The following is a 15,152-nucleotide window of genomic DNA, read 5'->3' as shown; positions in this document are numbered from 1 at the left end:
TAGGGGAGAAAAAAAAATAAACCTCAGATGAAAACAGTTTATGCCTCCTTTCTCCCTAAAGTACACATTTGATTAAAGGGTAAAAACCAGAAAGCAGAAGTAAACAAAGGCACAATGCAAATATCATGTAAAAATTTATTTCCTGTGAACTCATCATCAACTACATCACAGTATACTGTACTGAATAAATTTCATTATCATTTTATATCAATGTGTTCCTACTGGATGTAGTTCTAGTAAAGAACAAAACTTTCCATTCATTAGTGTAAATAACAAACCAAACACTCAAGAAGCCACTTTCAATTATTTTACTTAAGACAGTTTTGAATCCTATTATTTAAAGTTGGTTACAGGAAATTAAACTGACAATATTAAAAGAACAACTTGTGATCCACAGGACAGCTATCATCCAACAGTACCTTTTAATTTTTCTTATAATGAGATGCTCTCTCTTACTCTTTGATGATATTGGGTATAAAGTAAGGCTGGGTTGCTTCAGCGAGCTTTTCTGCATACATTTCATATCTACCAGTCATCTGGAAAAGGAAAATCAAAGCTTCAGTTCTTTCAGTGAGCTATGAAAGTACTTCAGTAGAAAATATTTATATCCACTGTTTTTTCTCTTTTTATGACAACATAGGATTTAATTGTCCCAAACAGCAAAATCATAATTCACTCAGAATTCAAGACCTCCAGTGCCTTAGCACAAACTAACATACTTTTGATAAAAGAACTTGCACTGTATTGCCAATAACTGTATTTCTACCCATAAAAGATGTATATTTCCACTCTAAAAAGTCAAACTTTTAAATGAACAGCTCTCTTTCTCTCTACAGCTCTCCTTCACTGACAGTCATGTCTGCTGACTAATTACTTAAGGCTATTTTGGTTATTCTGGATAACTGGAAGTTGAATTTGAAGGGTGGACTTCCTTGCTTATGCATCAACAATTTTTTAAGTAAGTTATGTCAGTGAAGGTAAAGGAGTGTATCTGTAATTATGGCTTCATGTCATGTCTTTGACAACCAATGAACCCTGCTGCCAGCAGTGCATTTGTGTATGTGCCACTGACAGAATTTGGGTTGCTCTTACTTTCCCCTTTAATTAATATGAAATAATATGAAATACTATTAATGGTTTGGGCGATAAGAGCAAGTGCTGAAAGTGCTGAAATACAGCACTTGATGTAGTGTTGTCATCCTCTCCTGAAGTGCACAGACCACAACAATTGGCTCTGGGAGGAGCCAGCTACTTCTTTATTGCCAGAGTATAACGTAGATAATTTGTTTAACTCCTTTGCTCCACTAAGTTAAGCAAAGACATTCTACTGAACGTCCCTTTCAGGCATCACTGGATGCAAACCACAGATTTCAGAGCAAGTTAAATAGGCTCCTACTTGATATCAAGGGTTTTCTGCAGTGGGTAACTGATGATTTCACACTTCCTCATTCCCCTCATCAAGAACTACCTCTGTCTTGGCCACAAATGAGAGGAAAAGGAAACAGCCACCCACTGTCACATAAACAAAACCACAGCTGTGCCTTATGTGCCAAAAGACCAACAATAGCAGTCCACACCATCAACACACAACTAAGGTGCTAAAAGCACAAGACTGGAGGACAACAAAAAATACACAATTCTACACAAAACAGCCAAAGGTCAGTGTTTTGTTTTTACTGTTTGTTTTTCCTAATCAATGCAACTGCAGTTGTTCAGATACCCTTACTAAGCTGTTACAAGCAATGCTCCGTGTGCTTCCTGACACACTAAATCTACTTGCAATAAGGGCCTCAGATTTCGGTGGGAAAGCAGAACTGAATGTCTGCCTGACTTAAAAAAATGGGAATCTCTCAGCACAGTTTCATTCCACTATAACAACAACCACATACCTACCACAGGCATCTGCAAAATAACAAATGCAATTCTGTCCAGAAGATGACCTAAAATGACTTTTTGGGTTTTGTCCCTATATATGGACTGGCAACACTATCAAGGAAACTAAGCTCTAGCTCAGAAATTATTGCATTTTCATTAAAAAGCTTATTCAGCATTTCAAATCCACAGAAAACTTGCCTTTTTACATCACACTAAAATCAAAACACCTTAGACAGTACACCATATTATAATGCACAGGATGCAAAAAAACCAGTTCTGTGAAATAAATGTCTCCTTGCAGTAACATGATATTAAAAAATTGACACTCCCTGCAAATGATTACTTATTTTAAATGCTAGGTGATCACCAAGAACCTACATATATTGTGACAGTTGCTAGCCTGGAGTTCTTATCTACTTCATTAGGATTTAAATTATGCTGATCTTAAGAGTAGATAGGAAGAACTTCTAGTCTCTAGGAGTACTGAGGACTAAAACAAAAGACCTGTCTCCCCATAAGAGAGTAAGATGTTTTCTTCATCATAAAAACCTAGTTCAGAAGTTAACACCTCTTTTCTCCTTTTGCTTGCCTTCTTTGTTTTTCCAACAGGGTATTTGTGGGGTCTGTGGTAAACTTGATCAGATTAGAAAAAGGGAACTAGAGTGTCATCTGGTCACCCCACTAAATCAGTATATAATACTTATACATATAGCACCCTACACAGCTTGTACTGGCACAGCTGAAGGGTTAGCAAGCTGCTGTGCTAAGCCAGCCATTTCTTCAACCAGCACTGCTGCTGGACAAATTAAATCAAATTACACCCACAGGAAAGATGATCCAAATTCGCTTTATCTCAGAATACAAAAAGCTAGTAACAAATAAGTTTGTTAAAGCCATGTGGAGTGGCTTGCAGCCATCTTAATCTGATTTAGATAAATTCAAAAGTGTGTTAGGATGCTTCAGAGACGACTGCACACAGTACAGAGGTCTTTCTCTGTAGCTCCAACATAGCCACAAATTCAGGGAGTTAGCACTGCAAGAAGTTTGCACTCAGAAAGTTCTCAGAAGCCTGTGGGTTTGGGTTTTCACTAAATTTCACCAAAACTACAATTAAGGCCCTAAGAATATATACTACTACTGCATCAGATCAGATCAAAGGCCCATCTCAGCTCAGAGACAAATGCCTACATACACTGCACAAGGAAAGCACAGACACTTCCCCAGCAGCCCTCAGAGCTCCTGGCAATCCACACTTAGGGTCCAGAGGCTCAGGTTTTCATTTGAAAGCTACTGGCCTAGTTTCCCTGAATTTAGCAACTCCTTTTCTAAATCTGTTTATGTCTTTAGCCTCCAGAACATCCTGTTAAATTAGTTCAACACTTTAAGCTCTGGACTGCTACGATTAAAAAAAAACACCTGCCTTTTAGCTATTGTAAGATGCTGGAATCATTATGAAGGCTTGTTGTCTCTAATGTTATATTTTCTTTATAATCAGGCTTACCTTAAAATTCCACTCATCACTGACTTGCCTGCAGAGGTTCAGATCCATCTCCACCACCAGCAGTCCCTCCCGAGTGCGGGACAGTCCCGGGGTCCTGCTGCCGTCGGGTGCTGCCACGTAACTGGAGCCATAAAAATGGCCCAAGTCATGGTGAGCTTAAAGAAATGTTTAAAAAGCATGTAACACCATCTGCAAATAAGTGTACAACTTAACAGGCAGTGTCCCATAAAACCTGGCTCAATTTCTTACGGTTGCTCACTCACTGCCCTTTAGGCAAGGTATCATCCTGAAGAGTCACATCACGACCCTAAAGGAATTTCAGTTTTGGCCAGTAATTACTTTCATGCACTGTACACCATCAAATTAACAGGAAAAACTCACTGCACTGCCTTTTAAATAATGCATGATTATGCTTTCCCATTATTAAGTCTCTGAACTAAAGGCTTTGCTTTTATTTAGCATTTAAATGAATTCTCATTGTCAAATCATACATTTCCCAAACAGCTGACAGAGATTCACCCAACTGACTTTCAGTATAAGGTCAGAGGTGAAAACAGTGGGATTTGAGGCACGGAAAAGATACTATTTCATATTGCACAACTCTTGAGTTGTGCTAAAAATCAACCACATCTGTTATATTACTAAGCAAGGGACATCACTGGTCTTTTTCAGGCAGCTGCTAAAAGCACTTAGCTCCAAAACTGGCCAAAAAACAGGCTCAGGTTCACTCTGGATGAAGCCAGAAGCAGCATGGGTTGGCACAGGTCAGATTCTAATGTTTCAACATACAAGTACATACAAGCAAACCTCATGTTCTTCTTTGATCATTCTCTTTAACTTCCAGCAAATCTGGGAAACTGGAAAAAAATGGCCTGGCTGAAGATTCAGACTAGGGCTATTACTGTTCACAAACTCACAGAATGGTTTGGGTTGGAAGGGACCTTAAAGATCCTCTTGTTTCAAATCCCTGCCATGGATAGGGACACCTTCCACTAGACCAGGTTGCTCAGAGCCCTGTCCAACCTGCCTTTAAACACTTCCAGGGCTGTGGAATAACTCTTAATAATCTTAAAACTGGAAATACAATGTCATGCATGCACTGACAACACAGGCAGTGGGATTTCTGTCTCCCAGTCCTCCTGCATTAACTCTCAGTCCTCTGGAAGTGTACAGAAACCTTAGGTATCAACTTCTGGCAAGCACATATGAGGTACCACCACCATTCCTATGAAATACTCCTTCTCTCCAGCTAACAAACAGCAGTGTTAGGTGAGGCAATGACTAGGCACTCCAGCTGCACAGGGAAGACACTTGCAGGAGAGCCTTCCTTTCTTCAGACTTTCTCGGTAACAATTATTAGCAACCCCTGAATGTGATTTCTGAACGTACCTTTTCCACCATCTCCAGAAGTAAAAGCATTTTTGTAGTGTTCCTGTAAAACAAGAGGAATCCATAGGTGGCAGTATAGTTCCATTTCATTCGAGACATCCCCGCTAGTCTATCATATTCAGTTTGGAAGTTCATATAAATCTACCAAGATTTTTTTCTGGCACACTATCAGCACTGTCCAAAGGGACTCATCAGAGGGGCCTAGTTTCAGTGATGAATGGGATAGAACACAAGGTCTTTTATCACTGCCTGTTGCTCACACACTTTGGAGAACGTGCCTTCCAACTGTTACACAAGTTTAAAAAAGAGGCAAAGGAGGAGATATTTAATCAAACACATCTTTTTGGATCACAAAAGGAGGCCAAACGTATTTACATAACAGCGAGAACAAGTCTGGACTTTTGTAGGGAACCTCATTTAAAAAAATACAAAAGTAGGGTATTTGTACCAATCTGAAGACAAAAATGACCTTTTGTGTGCAATACTAATTTTCATTATAGAATTTTACACTCCAGAAAGAGGTAGTATCTGTACAACAGCCACCAGCTGTGTACCACTGATTTGAGGATATATTTAATTTTCAGTCATTTTGGCTAAAAGAATACTGATATCCCCACAGACACCAGGAGAGTTAGCAAAAGGGCAGGTGCCTATTACAAAGATTCGATTCAAGAACACGAAGCAGCTGCAACCAAAAATGAGGCTGCCAGCAAGGAGGCAGCCCTCAATCTCTTTATCCCTGTCCATCTTCATATCACATCATAAACCCTAATGCAGTAGTTAGACAGTAATGGAATCTCTGCATCCTAGTGCTGTTAGTCCATTGCCTTGAATTAACTCCACTGCCTGCACCATGCAATGAAATGAAACGATGCAGATACTCACTGTTCCCACTCTGTTGATGGGGCAGGTGAAGCAGTGATTTGCTATGGCAGCATTTCTGGCTTCGATCGCCCACAGCGGCTCGCTGCAGTGTCAAAGAGGCAGCAGGAATTCACTACTTGCACACTTCTGGGCCCAAATTACATTCTGACTGTCCCTCCTGTACATTGTCTGTCAAGCCAAACTCAGCTGTTAAAACTGATCTTGCTGTCCCAGATATCCCTAGACAGAGCCAAGCACCACATTATTTTCTGTGGAGTTAGAGGTGTAAACGACTCTATCTGATAAACTGGTAAATGTGGCTTTGCCATGGAAAAAAAAAGTTACCACCTCTCACGATTTTCAAAGCAATTAAAGTGCAAAATATTTTACTTTCCAAATTATGCAGAAGATTTTGCACATGTGCTGACAGTCCATTAATTTTCACAGACCAAACAGCATTCTGTAAAAAAGCTGTAAGGGATTCATACAAGTTGCCTCCTTTTTTCCCCTCAAAATGGTCCAGGAGAAGCTTTTGCAGCAGTGAATGAAATAATAATAAAAAGTAATTAAAGAAAAAAAATTCCACCAAAATTTTCTACTTCTGTTATTTCAACCACAGTTTTCATAGCACTTTCCAGAAAGTCATTTTCCCATGCTGGGCTGATAGAAAAGAAAGTGAGTTTAACAACATCATCCCAATAACTTCACAAAAATTATTTATTAAATCAATCACTAAATTTACTAAAACTAAGAACATGAGGAATAAAAAAATTCCTTCTAACAAGCCTCTACCTCTTTTCCAAAGGAAATTCCAATTCTGACACATGTTTAAAACTGAAGTAGTCTTCTTTTTATTAAATAGTTTGATACACATGGATCAGACAAGTCAATAGGAGGTCTGGAAGTACTCAGAGCTTCAAAACAAAGGTGATACAATTTGTACACTCCTGTGATAGCAAGTACCTGCCAGCTTTGGAATCCCAAAACAGGCTGCAAGCACTCATTAATCTGCCAGTCAGACTCAAGAACCTTCAGAGATGGTCACTGGGCTGATTGAAAGGACTTGGTTTATTGCCTCTTTTCTCAACTGCTTTGAGTCTGGCAGTCAGCTCTTTTAAGAAAGAGGGATTTTATTGAAAAGCTCCAGCAAATTACAATTTCACAGAAGAGGAGAGACAGGAAAAAAAGGCTATACCCGAGAAGTGACCCCAGAGTTAGCTAAGAAGTGTATTTTCTTAGCCCTCTGAGCTGGTTTTAATTTTTCTTTTAGAAAATCAAGTCAGTAGGGTGAAATTAATGTCAATCTGCAGAGGATTGATCTCAAGGGAAAGTTTACACTGGTTCAGTCTGGTTCAAGAGGCCTGATAATCACAAAATTGCCGGGAGTTAAAAAAAAATGTTTCTCAGAAAAAGGTTTCTCAAATTGCAGTTTCATACTCCTACGTGGACAACACAAGCTGGCAAGATAAGCCTGGACATAAATGACTAATGTCTGTCACAAAGCACAAATATTACATGAATTATCTAAATAAACTCTCACTAGCTTTCAGAACACCAGCTGGATGCTGGCTAACTCTGTCTCAAAGACAGAAGACCTGCAGACGTACAAGTAAAGTTCTGAGACAGCATCAGTGAGTGGGAGCAGATCCCAAAACTCCAGGTGGAGAAGAAGGGAGGCTCCTTTGTGAAGGCAGAACCAGGAGGGTACACCTCCGGTTGCAAGACCTCAGCAAGGTGCTCCTGAATGCCCAGTGAGGGGATCAGAGGTCAGTTAACCCAGAAAGGGAGCAATAAATCAGTTTGTATTTTACCTGAGTTTCCCAATAGTGGCTGAAGGGTTAAAGATGATCTCTGCCCCATTCAGGCTAAACATGAGCCAGTTCAGAGGGTGATGGCGCCCATAGCAAATATTCACAGCAATTGCTCCAAACTGTGTCTGAAACACTGGGTGTCCTGTATTTCCTTCCCTATAGTAAGTAGACTACAAACAAAACACAAGAAAAACAACATAAAGGCAGACTTCTTAAAAAAAGTGAAAGGAAGTACCACCAACATTGCTTTGACACTTCCCAGTTCCTGACAATCAGGTTTAAATCATTAGATCATGGGTGAGGACAACACCTTTCATTTAGCACACAGTGCACTCTAAGGAGTGTACACCAAAAAGTGGCTCTTAGGCTGCTGAGATCAAATTCAAGCCCCCTTCTGTTCTCTCTCTCATGCTACATCTAAGCACTGTATGACTATGGCATAAGCTCTTCTATCAATGCTAGAAGTTCCTACAGAAGCTTAGGGCAGATCCACAAATCACTAAGCTTTAGGCACCTCTCTCAGTACATTCACCATATGAGAAAATCTTCCTTCACAGTCCTTTTATTTGGATCCTGCTAATGGAATATATTTCCATTTTTTTTTCTATTCTCAGTTTTTCCTATTACAACAGGAGAAGAAAAATAAGAATGCTGTTGCTTCGGGGAATTCATCAACTCTTATTTCTTTATTCCTCACCAGAGGTCACAATCATCTCTGCAGCAACAAACTGTGATGGCTCAAGAAGGATTGATTTTTGTTTATGTGCCCTCCCACACATGGCTGACCAGAGCACAGACCAATCTTTCGCTTTCCATTTAGTTCTCACTGACTCAATGGGCATGACTTCAGCAAGGCTCCTTTCCCTATCTACTCTGCAGAGACAACCCACAAGAAATGATTTCAAACTCAACATTTCCTTGAGGTTTAACTTTGTTGATAAAGAAAACAACATCAAAGTAGCACAGACGAACATAATCCTTTCCTGTAGCCTGGGTGGTTTCTAAAGTTGCTCTATCAGAACTGCTCAGGTCAGAAGAATGGACTTGATGCTCTGCTAACAAAACTAGCTAAAGACAGTGCTGTTTTGGGCAAACACTGCCTGGTTCTATAACAAGGCAGACACAAGAAGAAATGTCAAATCATTATAGTACACCCGCAGGCCATAAACAGGTTGTTCTGTAGTAATTCTGGCATTTAGGATTCTAAGAACTAACTTCTTTTAGCAACTAAGCAAAACTCTTACTGAAACTCTTATTTATATTTGACATGAAAAAGCAAAAATATTTTCTTTTTCAGGTGCTTTTTATTACAGTTTCACAGCTGGAAACAACAAGTTTCTTGGAATCTGCTGATGCTCCACAAAACAGTCTGGAAAACTGAAAGACATCATATATTAGGACAAGCAACAGGAATTTATTTTTTTGTTGGATTACACAAGGAACAAATAAAAAAGTGTGGAAAATAACTAAGGGGGTTGTGAGTTACTATTTTGAGTTACTAAAGGACAGAGACCTGATAAAATAATATTAAGTAACAAAATAATGGTTAAAAATAGAAGGTAGCACTGGTGACTGACAGGCCTGTGCCAGAAATGCATTGTGCAGAACCCTTAACAGCCTCCTCTGAAGAAACACAAACCAGCCCGAACAGGGCCAGGATCCCAGGTCAAAACTTCCAGAGGTCTTTGAACATGAATTTTCAAGACCCAAAAGTAGCTTTCAAATTAATAAAAAAGCAGTTTAGATTCTGAAGCCTCAGATTGGTGACTGGAGCATTCAGACAGGGAACAAAAACAACTGCAGGTATAGAGCAGCACCCAGTGCTTAGAAGAAATGCCTCTGTTATTTACTCACTTTAGCTGATAAGGAGATATTTAGTCAGGTAAGACAATGCATTTGTAAACTTTGGTTAATTTTTAATCCTGATCTTTCTGCTTGTGATAATTCTATGGATGGATAAACACATTTCAGATCTACCAGTTTTCTTCTGACATTGCCTTTACTGCTAGTTCAGCTGAAGCTGATTCTCCAGGATGGCCTAAAACCTGCTGGGGGGGCTTCAGTGGCAGCAGTGTGATCAGTAAACAGAAGATGCCACAAACCAGCTATTCAGTCACAAGTGTAATGAATTAAAGGACTCTGCTCAAAGAAACACAAGCAAAAGAACTGTCATTTCCAAGACAACCTCACAGAGAAACACAGAAAGATTGTAATGTTCACACTTGAACCATGAAACAATTGCCCTGCAAATTGAAACAAGTTCAACATGCACACACGAAAACACCACCCAAGCCAACCATGCACAACAAACATAACACAGCTGGGAATTAAATGACTTTTTTTTAAAGATTCTCTCTCGATGCTTTTGTAGTTTCCGCCAGGCCAAGGAAGATTACATGACAAACATCATTTGTCTTCCAAGACTCACCACTCTCACAACAATTATTAATTCCTGAGAAATTAACTTAGTATAATTTCATCTGAGAAAAACTGATTTGACAGTAAGTGAACCACGTTTTCTAGAAACACATTACATTTCCTGCCAGTACGACTGACACAGCACATGCTGGCACAAAGAGCTGCAGGGTAAGACCTGATAGTCACCGTGCTGCATCTTACCTCATTGAAATCTCCAACCCTTGGAATGTGATTTTTCCTACTTTTGCCAAGGACAGCCCCAGAATTAGAAATGACCACTGCAGTATTCCACAGAATTCCACCGTGTATTTCGTCTCGCTCCAGGATTGGAGATACCACAACCATGTTATGTTTCTTTGCCAGCTGTACAAAGGAACACAATTTCTCTATTAAATAAACACAAACCTGCAGCACCTCAGACCAACAGACACCACAGCTCACTAAAAACAGTTATTTCATTGAAAACAAAAATTAAAACAGCATTATGTATAGTATAAGTGTTAAGTGACATAGGTATGAGTGAGAAACACAGCAACTTCTGCCAGTTTACTAGCACATTGTCTTTTCCTTCAAATCACTTCTCTCTCTTTTATTTCTCCAAGCTTCCACAGTGTCATTAATTCCACAGTGAGAAGCAACATGTTCTTGCCCTAGATCAGACTACAGATATTATACTGGCCACAAAAGCTTAATAGCTCAGTGCATATCTGGGAAAATCTGACATCAAAACAGTCTTTTGTTGTTTCAGTCACTTGTAAATGAAAATAATTGAAATCGCTTATTTAAAAAAAAAGCTGTAAGAAAACAAAAATAAACTCTGCCACCCTTCTAATCAACAGTCTCTGGAGAAACAAGAGCCAGACAATAACAAATCTCCTTGGGTCCATAAAAAGTTCCCTACATTTGTGTCATTCCAGAGGGGGATCCAAAGAGTTGTGTGACAGTGTTCCCTGTTCAGAAAAGGCTGCTCTGCTCCTCACACTTCCATGCAAACACTGCTTAATGCTTGATTGTTCTAGGAAAGAAACACCATTTAAATAGAAATTAAAAATATTTGTATGAAGAACCATTCCTCCCGTTTAAAATTCAGGAATAGTTTAATGGGCAGTTTCCTTTGATTTTCATGGCAAAAGGTAGTCTTTAGATGCAAAGGAGTTTAAGAAATAAATATTGAGCACAGCTGTTGTCCATTTCTACTTCAACTCACTATGGTTGTATCTGTCAATCAAGTTGAAAATTTATCTTTTATTATTTCAGTTTTCTCAGTGATACCAGAACGGCACATAAAGAAGAAATCCATGCTGATCAGTGGCAGCTCTGGGCTTGGGATGGAGGATGGATGTGGGTTTGAGGTTTTCTGCTTGGTTGGGTTTTTTACCTCTTGACAGAATTTTGTTGTTGGCCCATCCTCTGCTGACTCAGCAAATTCAGTCCAAGGCAGTTTCTCTCTTGTACAAAAAGCAAAGGGCATGGCTGGAAAACACCAAAGCCAGACAAAATTCACAAGAATGCTCATGTCACTCAAGAAATACATACTATTTGCATGAACACAAATTAAAAATTAAACAAGAATGATTCAACTGTTTTGCTTGCTTAAAGGTAAAAGGTATTTAAAAATATTTTTAGCAAGGGCAAGGAGATTTGAGCCCACAGAGGGCAAAGCAGAAGAGAATGAATGCACTAAGTGATGTCTCAGCAGGGGCAAAACCACAAAATACACCCCAGCCACCAGTGTACACTCTCTGTACCTGTTTTCACAAACATTTCACAGGACTTCTTTTTGGGGTTTGCTTCTGTTAAGCCTCAAACACCACATGCTACTTAAAAACAGATTTTTAAATTTTAGTACCCGTCTAGAAAAAACCCTAAAGTTTTAGGAGAAAAAAAAATGAGGAAAGAATCAGGAAGGGTGCCATGAAGGAGCTACAAATATCACCATTGCAGATTATGCCAGTCTTCAATGTGACAGACCTCACACACATCTTCCATGCACTTCTAACTCTCTGGTTAGGTTCTTTGGTTTTTCCTTTAGGAAGCAAATCAGTAAAGTCAATTGTTGTATCTTGGAAGATTTCTGCTCATTACTTACAAGACACCTGTTAAAATAGAAGGAACTTGACACCTGACAACTTAGAAGGAATCATGGAAAATACTCACTCCAAGCCTCCTGGAAACACACAATGTTGACCCCACACATTGCAGCTACTTCCACAATCTCCTCAATTCGTCTGTGCAGAGCAGCCACCTGATTGTGAGAAATGCCACACTATAAAAAAAGCTGCATGTTCTAACTCACTTCTCTGTTAACAGCCTGGTTTTACAACCTTTGTTCACATTGAGTTTATCTTGCTCTATACTTAGTGCCACTGCTTTCAGAGGGAGTAACTCAACAAGCTATCATTCTTGAACACTGATAATAGAGTCAGATGTAGATTTGTAAAAGCATTTAGATGCTGAAAATAGAGAAAGCATTCCAAAGGGATTCTAATTCCAAGGTTGCAACATTTATATATGTGGCAACCCGTTGCTGACTGACTGCAAAAAGCTGAAAGTCTTAACAGAATCAGCAAAAATCATAATTTTGCTGCTCACTGTGAACAATCTACAGAACAATGTTAAGTAAATGTGAATTTGAAGTCAAATACTCAGAATCTTAAAACATGAGGCCAGGACGGTCTATTTCCTTGGTTATCTCCAAATCCTGCTTGTACATGTGGATCTTGGACACTCTCTAGAAGTTTTTAACTTCAAACTATTTTCTAAAGTCCTCTGTCCTAAGAGCTAACTAATTATTACCAACAAAAACCATCAAAGCATTTATTAAGTAGTTTTCTAGAGTATTCTACTTAAAGATAAGCATAGGTGTAGCACTTTGCATTGCTACTTTCAGGCGTCAATAAAAAAAAAAGGACTCAAGACAAGACTGCAGCGACCTACGAACTCAACAGCTGTATATTTACAGAAATAGTTAACTAGTTATTTATAAGGTAAAATCATTAATACAACTGGTACTTTCTTCAACAGCTGCTATACAGAATCCACAAACTTGATCCATTTACTGATTTAATGACTTGCATCTGTGACACGTAAATCTTTCCAAAACAAATTATTTCAGAAATGTTCTGTCCTGTCACTGCACAAAACTAGTACTCCAGGAGATTTTATAAATATAGTATTTTCTTTCCCTTTTTTAAAGCTACTCTTAAGAGGCTATTTCTGTGCACATGTGTCACCTCAAAACTTCTGTGTCCAAGATGTTGAGATATGATGGTCACAGAATCATTAAGGTTGGAAAAGACCTGTAAGATCATCAAGTCCAAGTCACCACTAAACCATGTTATCTTGTAATAAGATTTCACTGACTGTTGTACAAAGAATAATGAACTCAGCTGTATTAATCTGTGTTTACTCTAATGGATTTTCCTATAATGGAACATTTCTCAATTAAAACAAGAACTGCACCTGTGGTTTCCACCGGTTGCCATCCCTTTTGATTTTGTGTAAATGATTTTATGTTTAATTTTAAAGGTGAAGGATTTTCAGGTACAAAATGAGCTACTAAATATTGAGCTTTGGAAAAACTGCAAGCAGGTTGGGCCTTCAGTAGGTAAACAAAAGAGATGTTTCTGAGAAACAATAAAACTGAATGTGCCATCCAAATCTCTTACAGGATCCTATATTGCAGTAATGACGGGTCCTACACTGCCATCATTAGACATTTCATGATGCAGATTCTAAAATCAGCAACTGAACCATGTTATTTCTCAATCCAGCAGAACATGAGTTACAAACGTCCCCGGTCCCAGTTTGTGTACCTGGGCTGCCACTGGTGTGTCTGTGGGAAGAGGAATTTTATTCTGTACCAGTCCCACTCGAACGATACGTGGCCTTCTCAATTGCTCCGGAGCAGCTTCAAATCCATAGCCCAGCAGCTCAAAATCTCTTTCCTGAGCTGCTGACCACGCAGCACTTGGCAAATTAAGTTTTCTGGATTGAACAGGAAACGAAGACATTTCAGGATGAGATGTTCTCCTTTTCTGCTCTGAGTGCAATGGACCCAAGGGATCACAAACACTGTCTAACCAGCAGACACCCAAGCCCCCACGCTGCCATCTGCATCTATCAGCCAAGGACAGTGGAGCAGTGGTCAGGTCGTGTGCAGGTCTCACCCATCACCTCCATGGCACCAAATTCCCAGTGTCTTATCTGTCACTTCCAGACACCAACACCTCGCTGCAGAGATCAAGGAATACTACATACAAACCTCCACCTGCCTGCTGGATTACAAGCACTTCCCCTCAATGTACTTCTCCTCAGGTCTGATTCCAGCTTTTCCAGCTCTCTCTCCCCGACGCCACGACCTCCCAGTCTCCCCTCACACTTTTCATCCCTGTCAGTCACCTTCTCACGCCTGGATCACCTCAGCAGAGAAACACAAACCCTACTCTTCCTTCTCCCCCTCAGCCCAGCCCTGTGTCCTGCACACCCGCCCTCACACCGACTCCCTCCCCTCACTCCCGGCCGGGCATCCCCGCGGAGCGGAGCGCCGGGACACCGGGCGGGTCAGGACAACGACCCGCGGTTGGGGGCGAGCCCGTCCTGGCAGGGCAGGGCAGGGCAGCGCGGCGCACCTGGCCTCGCGCCCGTACAGGATCCGCTTCACCTCGGCGAGTTCCCCGGGCGGGATGTGCCGCTCCAGGCAGGACTCCAGCGACTCCAGCGGCTCGGCCATGGCGGTGAGAGCGGGCACACGCTGCCCCCTCGGCCGCTCGCTGCCCCTCGGCCTCTCGCCCGCCCCCCGCACTTCGCCCCGGGCGCCCCGGCGGGACACGCCCCGTTCCCCTCACGGGCCGGGCCGCGGGCGGCTGTTTACCCCTTGTGCACCGAGTGGGGCCAAAAATGCGGCCTCCCACCCTGAAGGGGAAGGGAGAGCCCAGGAATTACTGGGAGTCTGAGGGTCCTCAAAGCAAACTCAGAAAGCGTTATTAGCAAATGGCACAAGTAGTGTGGACATTGGTAGTTCGTGGAAGTTAAGTTAGTCCTTGCCCCCAGCCTTATAAGCACGCAGCAGTGGGGTTTGGATAAAGGGGTAAGATGGAAAGGAAGAGAGAAAGAAAGAGAGAATTAAAGAGGGGGAGAGAAGAAAAAGACAGACAGAAAGATGAGAGAGGGAACAAGAAAGAGAGAGAAAGGGAGAGAAAGGGAGAGAGAAAGAAAGGGAGAAAGCAAAAGAGGAAGAGAGAGGAAGGAAGGTCAGTCATTCCAGGTGATACAATGTCCAGGGTCCTGCCCCT

The 15,152-nt window shown here is 40.8% G+C and overlaps 1 protein-coding gene across 1 annotated transcript; it reads right to left on the bottom strand.

Annotated features, from left to right (window-relative positions):
• Window positions 1–122: 122 nt before the first annotated feature.
• Window positions 123–14,656, bottom strand: UPB1 (beta-ureidopropionase 1). Its single transcript, XM_051805358.1, has 10 exons — window positions 14,490–14,656; window positions 13,674–13,845; window positions 12,016–12,103; window positions 11,237–11,331; window positions 10,060–10,221; window positions 7,441–7,610; window positions 5,651–5,732; window positions 4,766–4,808; window positions 3,377–3,531; window positions 123–536 (listed from the first exon to the last, which is right to left on the bottom strand). Exons 1-10 carry the CDS (start codon window positions 14,588–14,590, stop codon window positions 453–455), a joined length of 1,152 nt encoding a protein of 383 aa, XP_051661318.1. The 5' UTR covers window positions 14,591–14,656; the 3' UTR covers window positions 123–452.
• Window positions 14,657–15,152: the final 496 nt, after the last annotated feature.

Source organism: Manacus candei, unplaced genomic scaffold, assembly GCF_025592945.1.
Source record: "Manacus candei isolate 608988 ecotype Guabito, Panama unplaced genomic scaffold, ASM2559294v1 h1tg000064l, whole genome shotgun sequence".
Classification (NCBI taxonomy): Eukaryota; Metazoa; Chordata; class Aves; order Passeriformes; family Pipridae; genus Manacus; species Manacus candei.
Note: the sequence above shows the minus strand (reverse complement) of the source record. Positions and strands in the feature narration are given on the sequence as shown.

Bases quoted from the DNA above. Each gene is read 5' to 3' on its own strand.
- UPB1 (XM_051805358.1), bottom strand. From the start codon at position 14,590: ATGGCCGAGCCGCTGGAGTCGCTGGAGTCCTGCCTGGAGCGGCACATC. The intron at 4,809-5,650 runs GTGAGTATCTGC...CTTGTTTTACAG, and splicing joins CCATCAACAGAGTGGGAACA to GAACACTACAAAAATGCTTT. The intron at 3,532-4,765 runs GTACGTTCAGAA...CATTTCTTTAAG, and splicing joins TTCTGGAGATGGTGGAAAAG to CTCACCATGACTTGGGCCAT.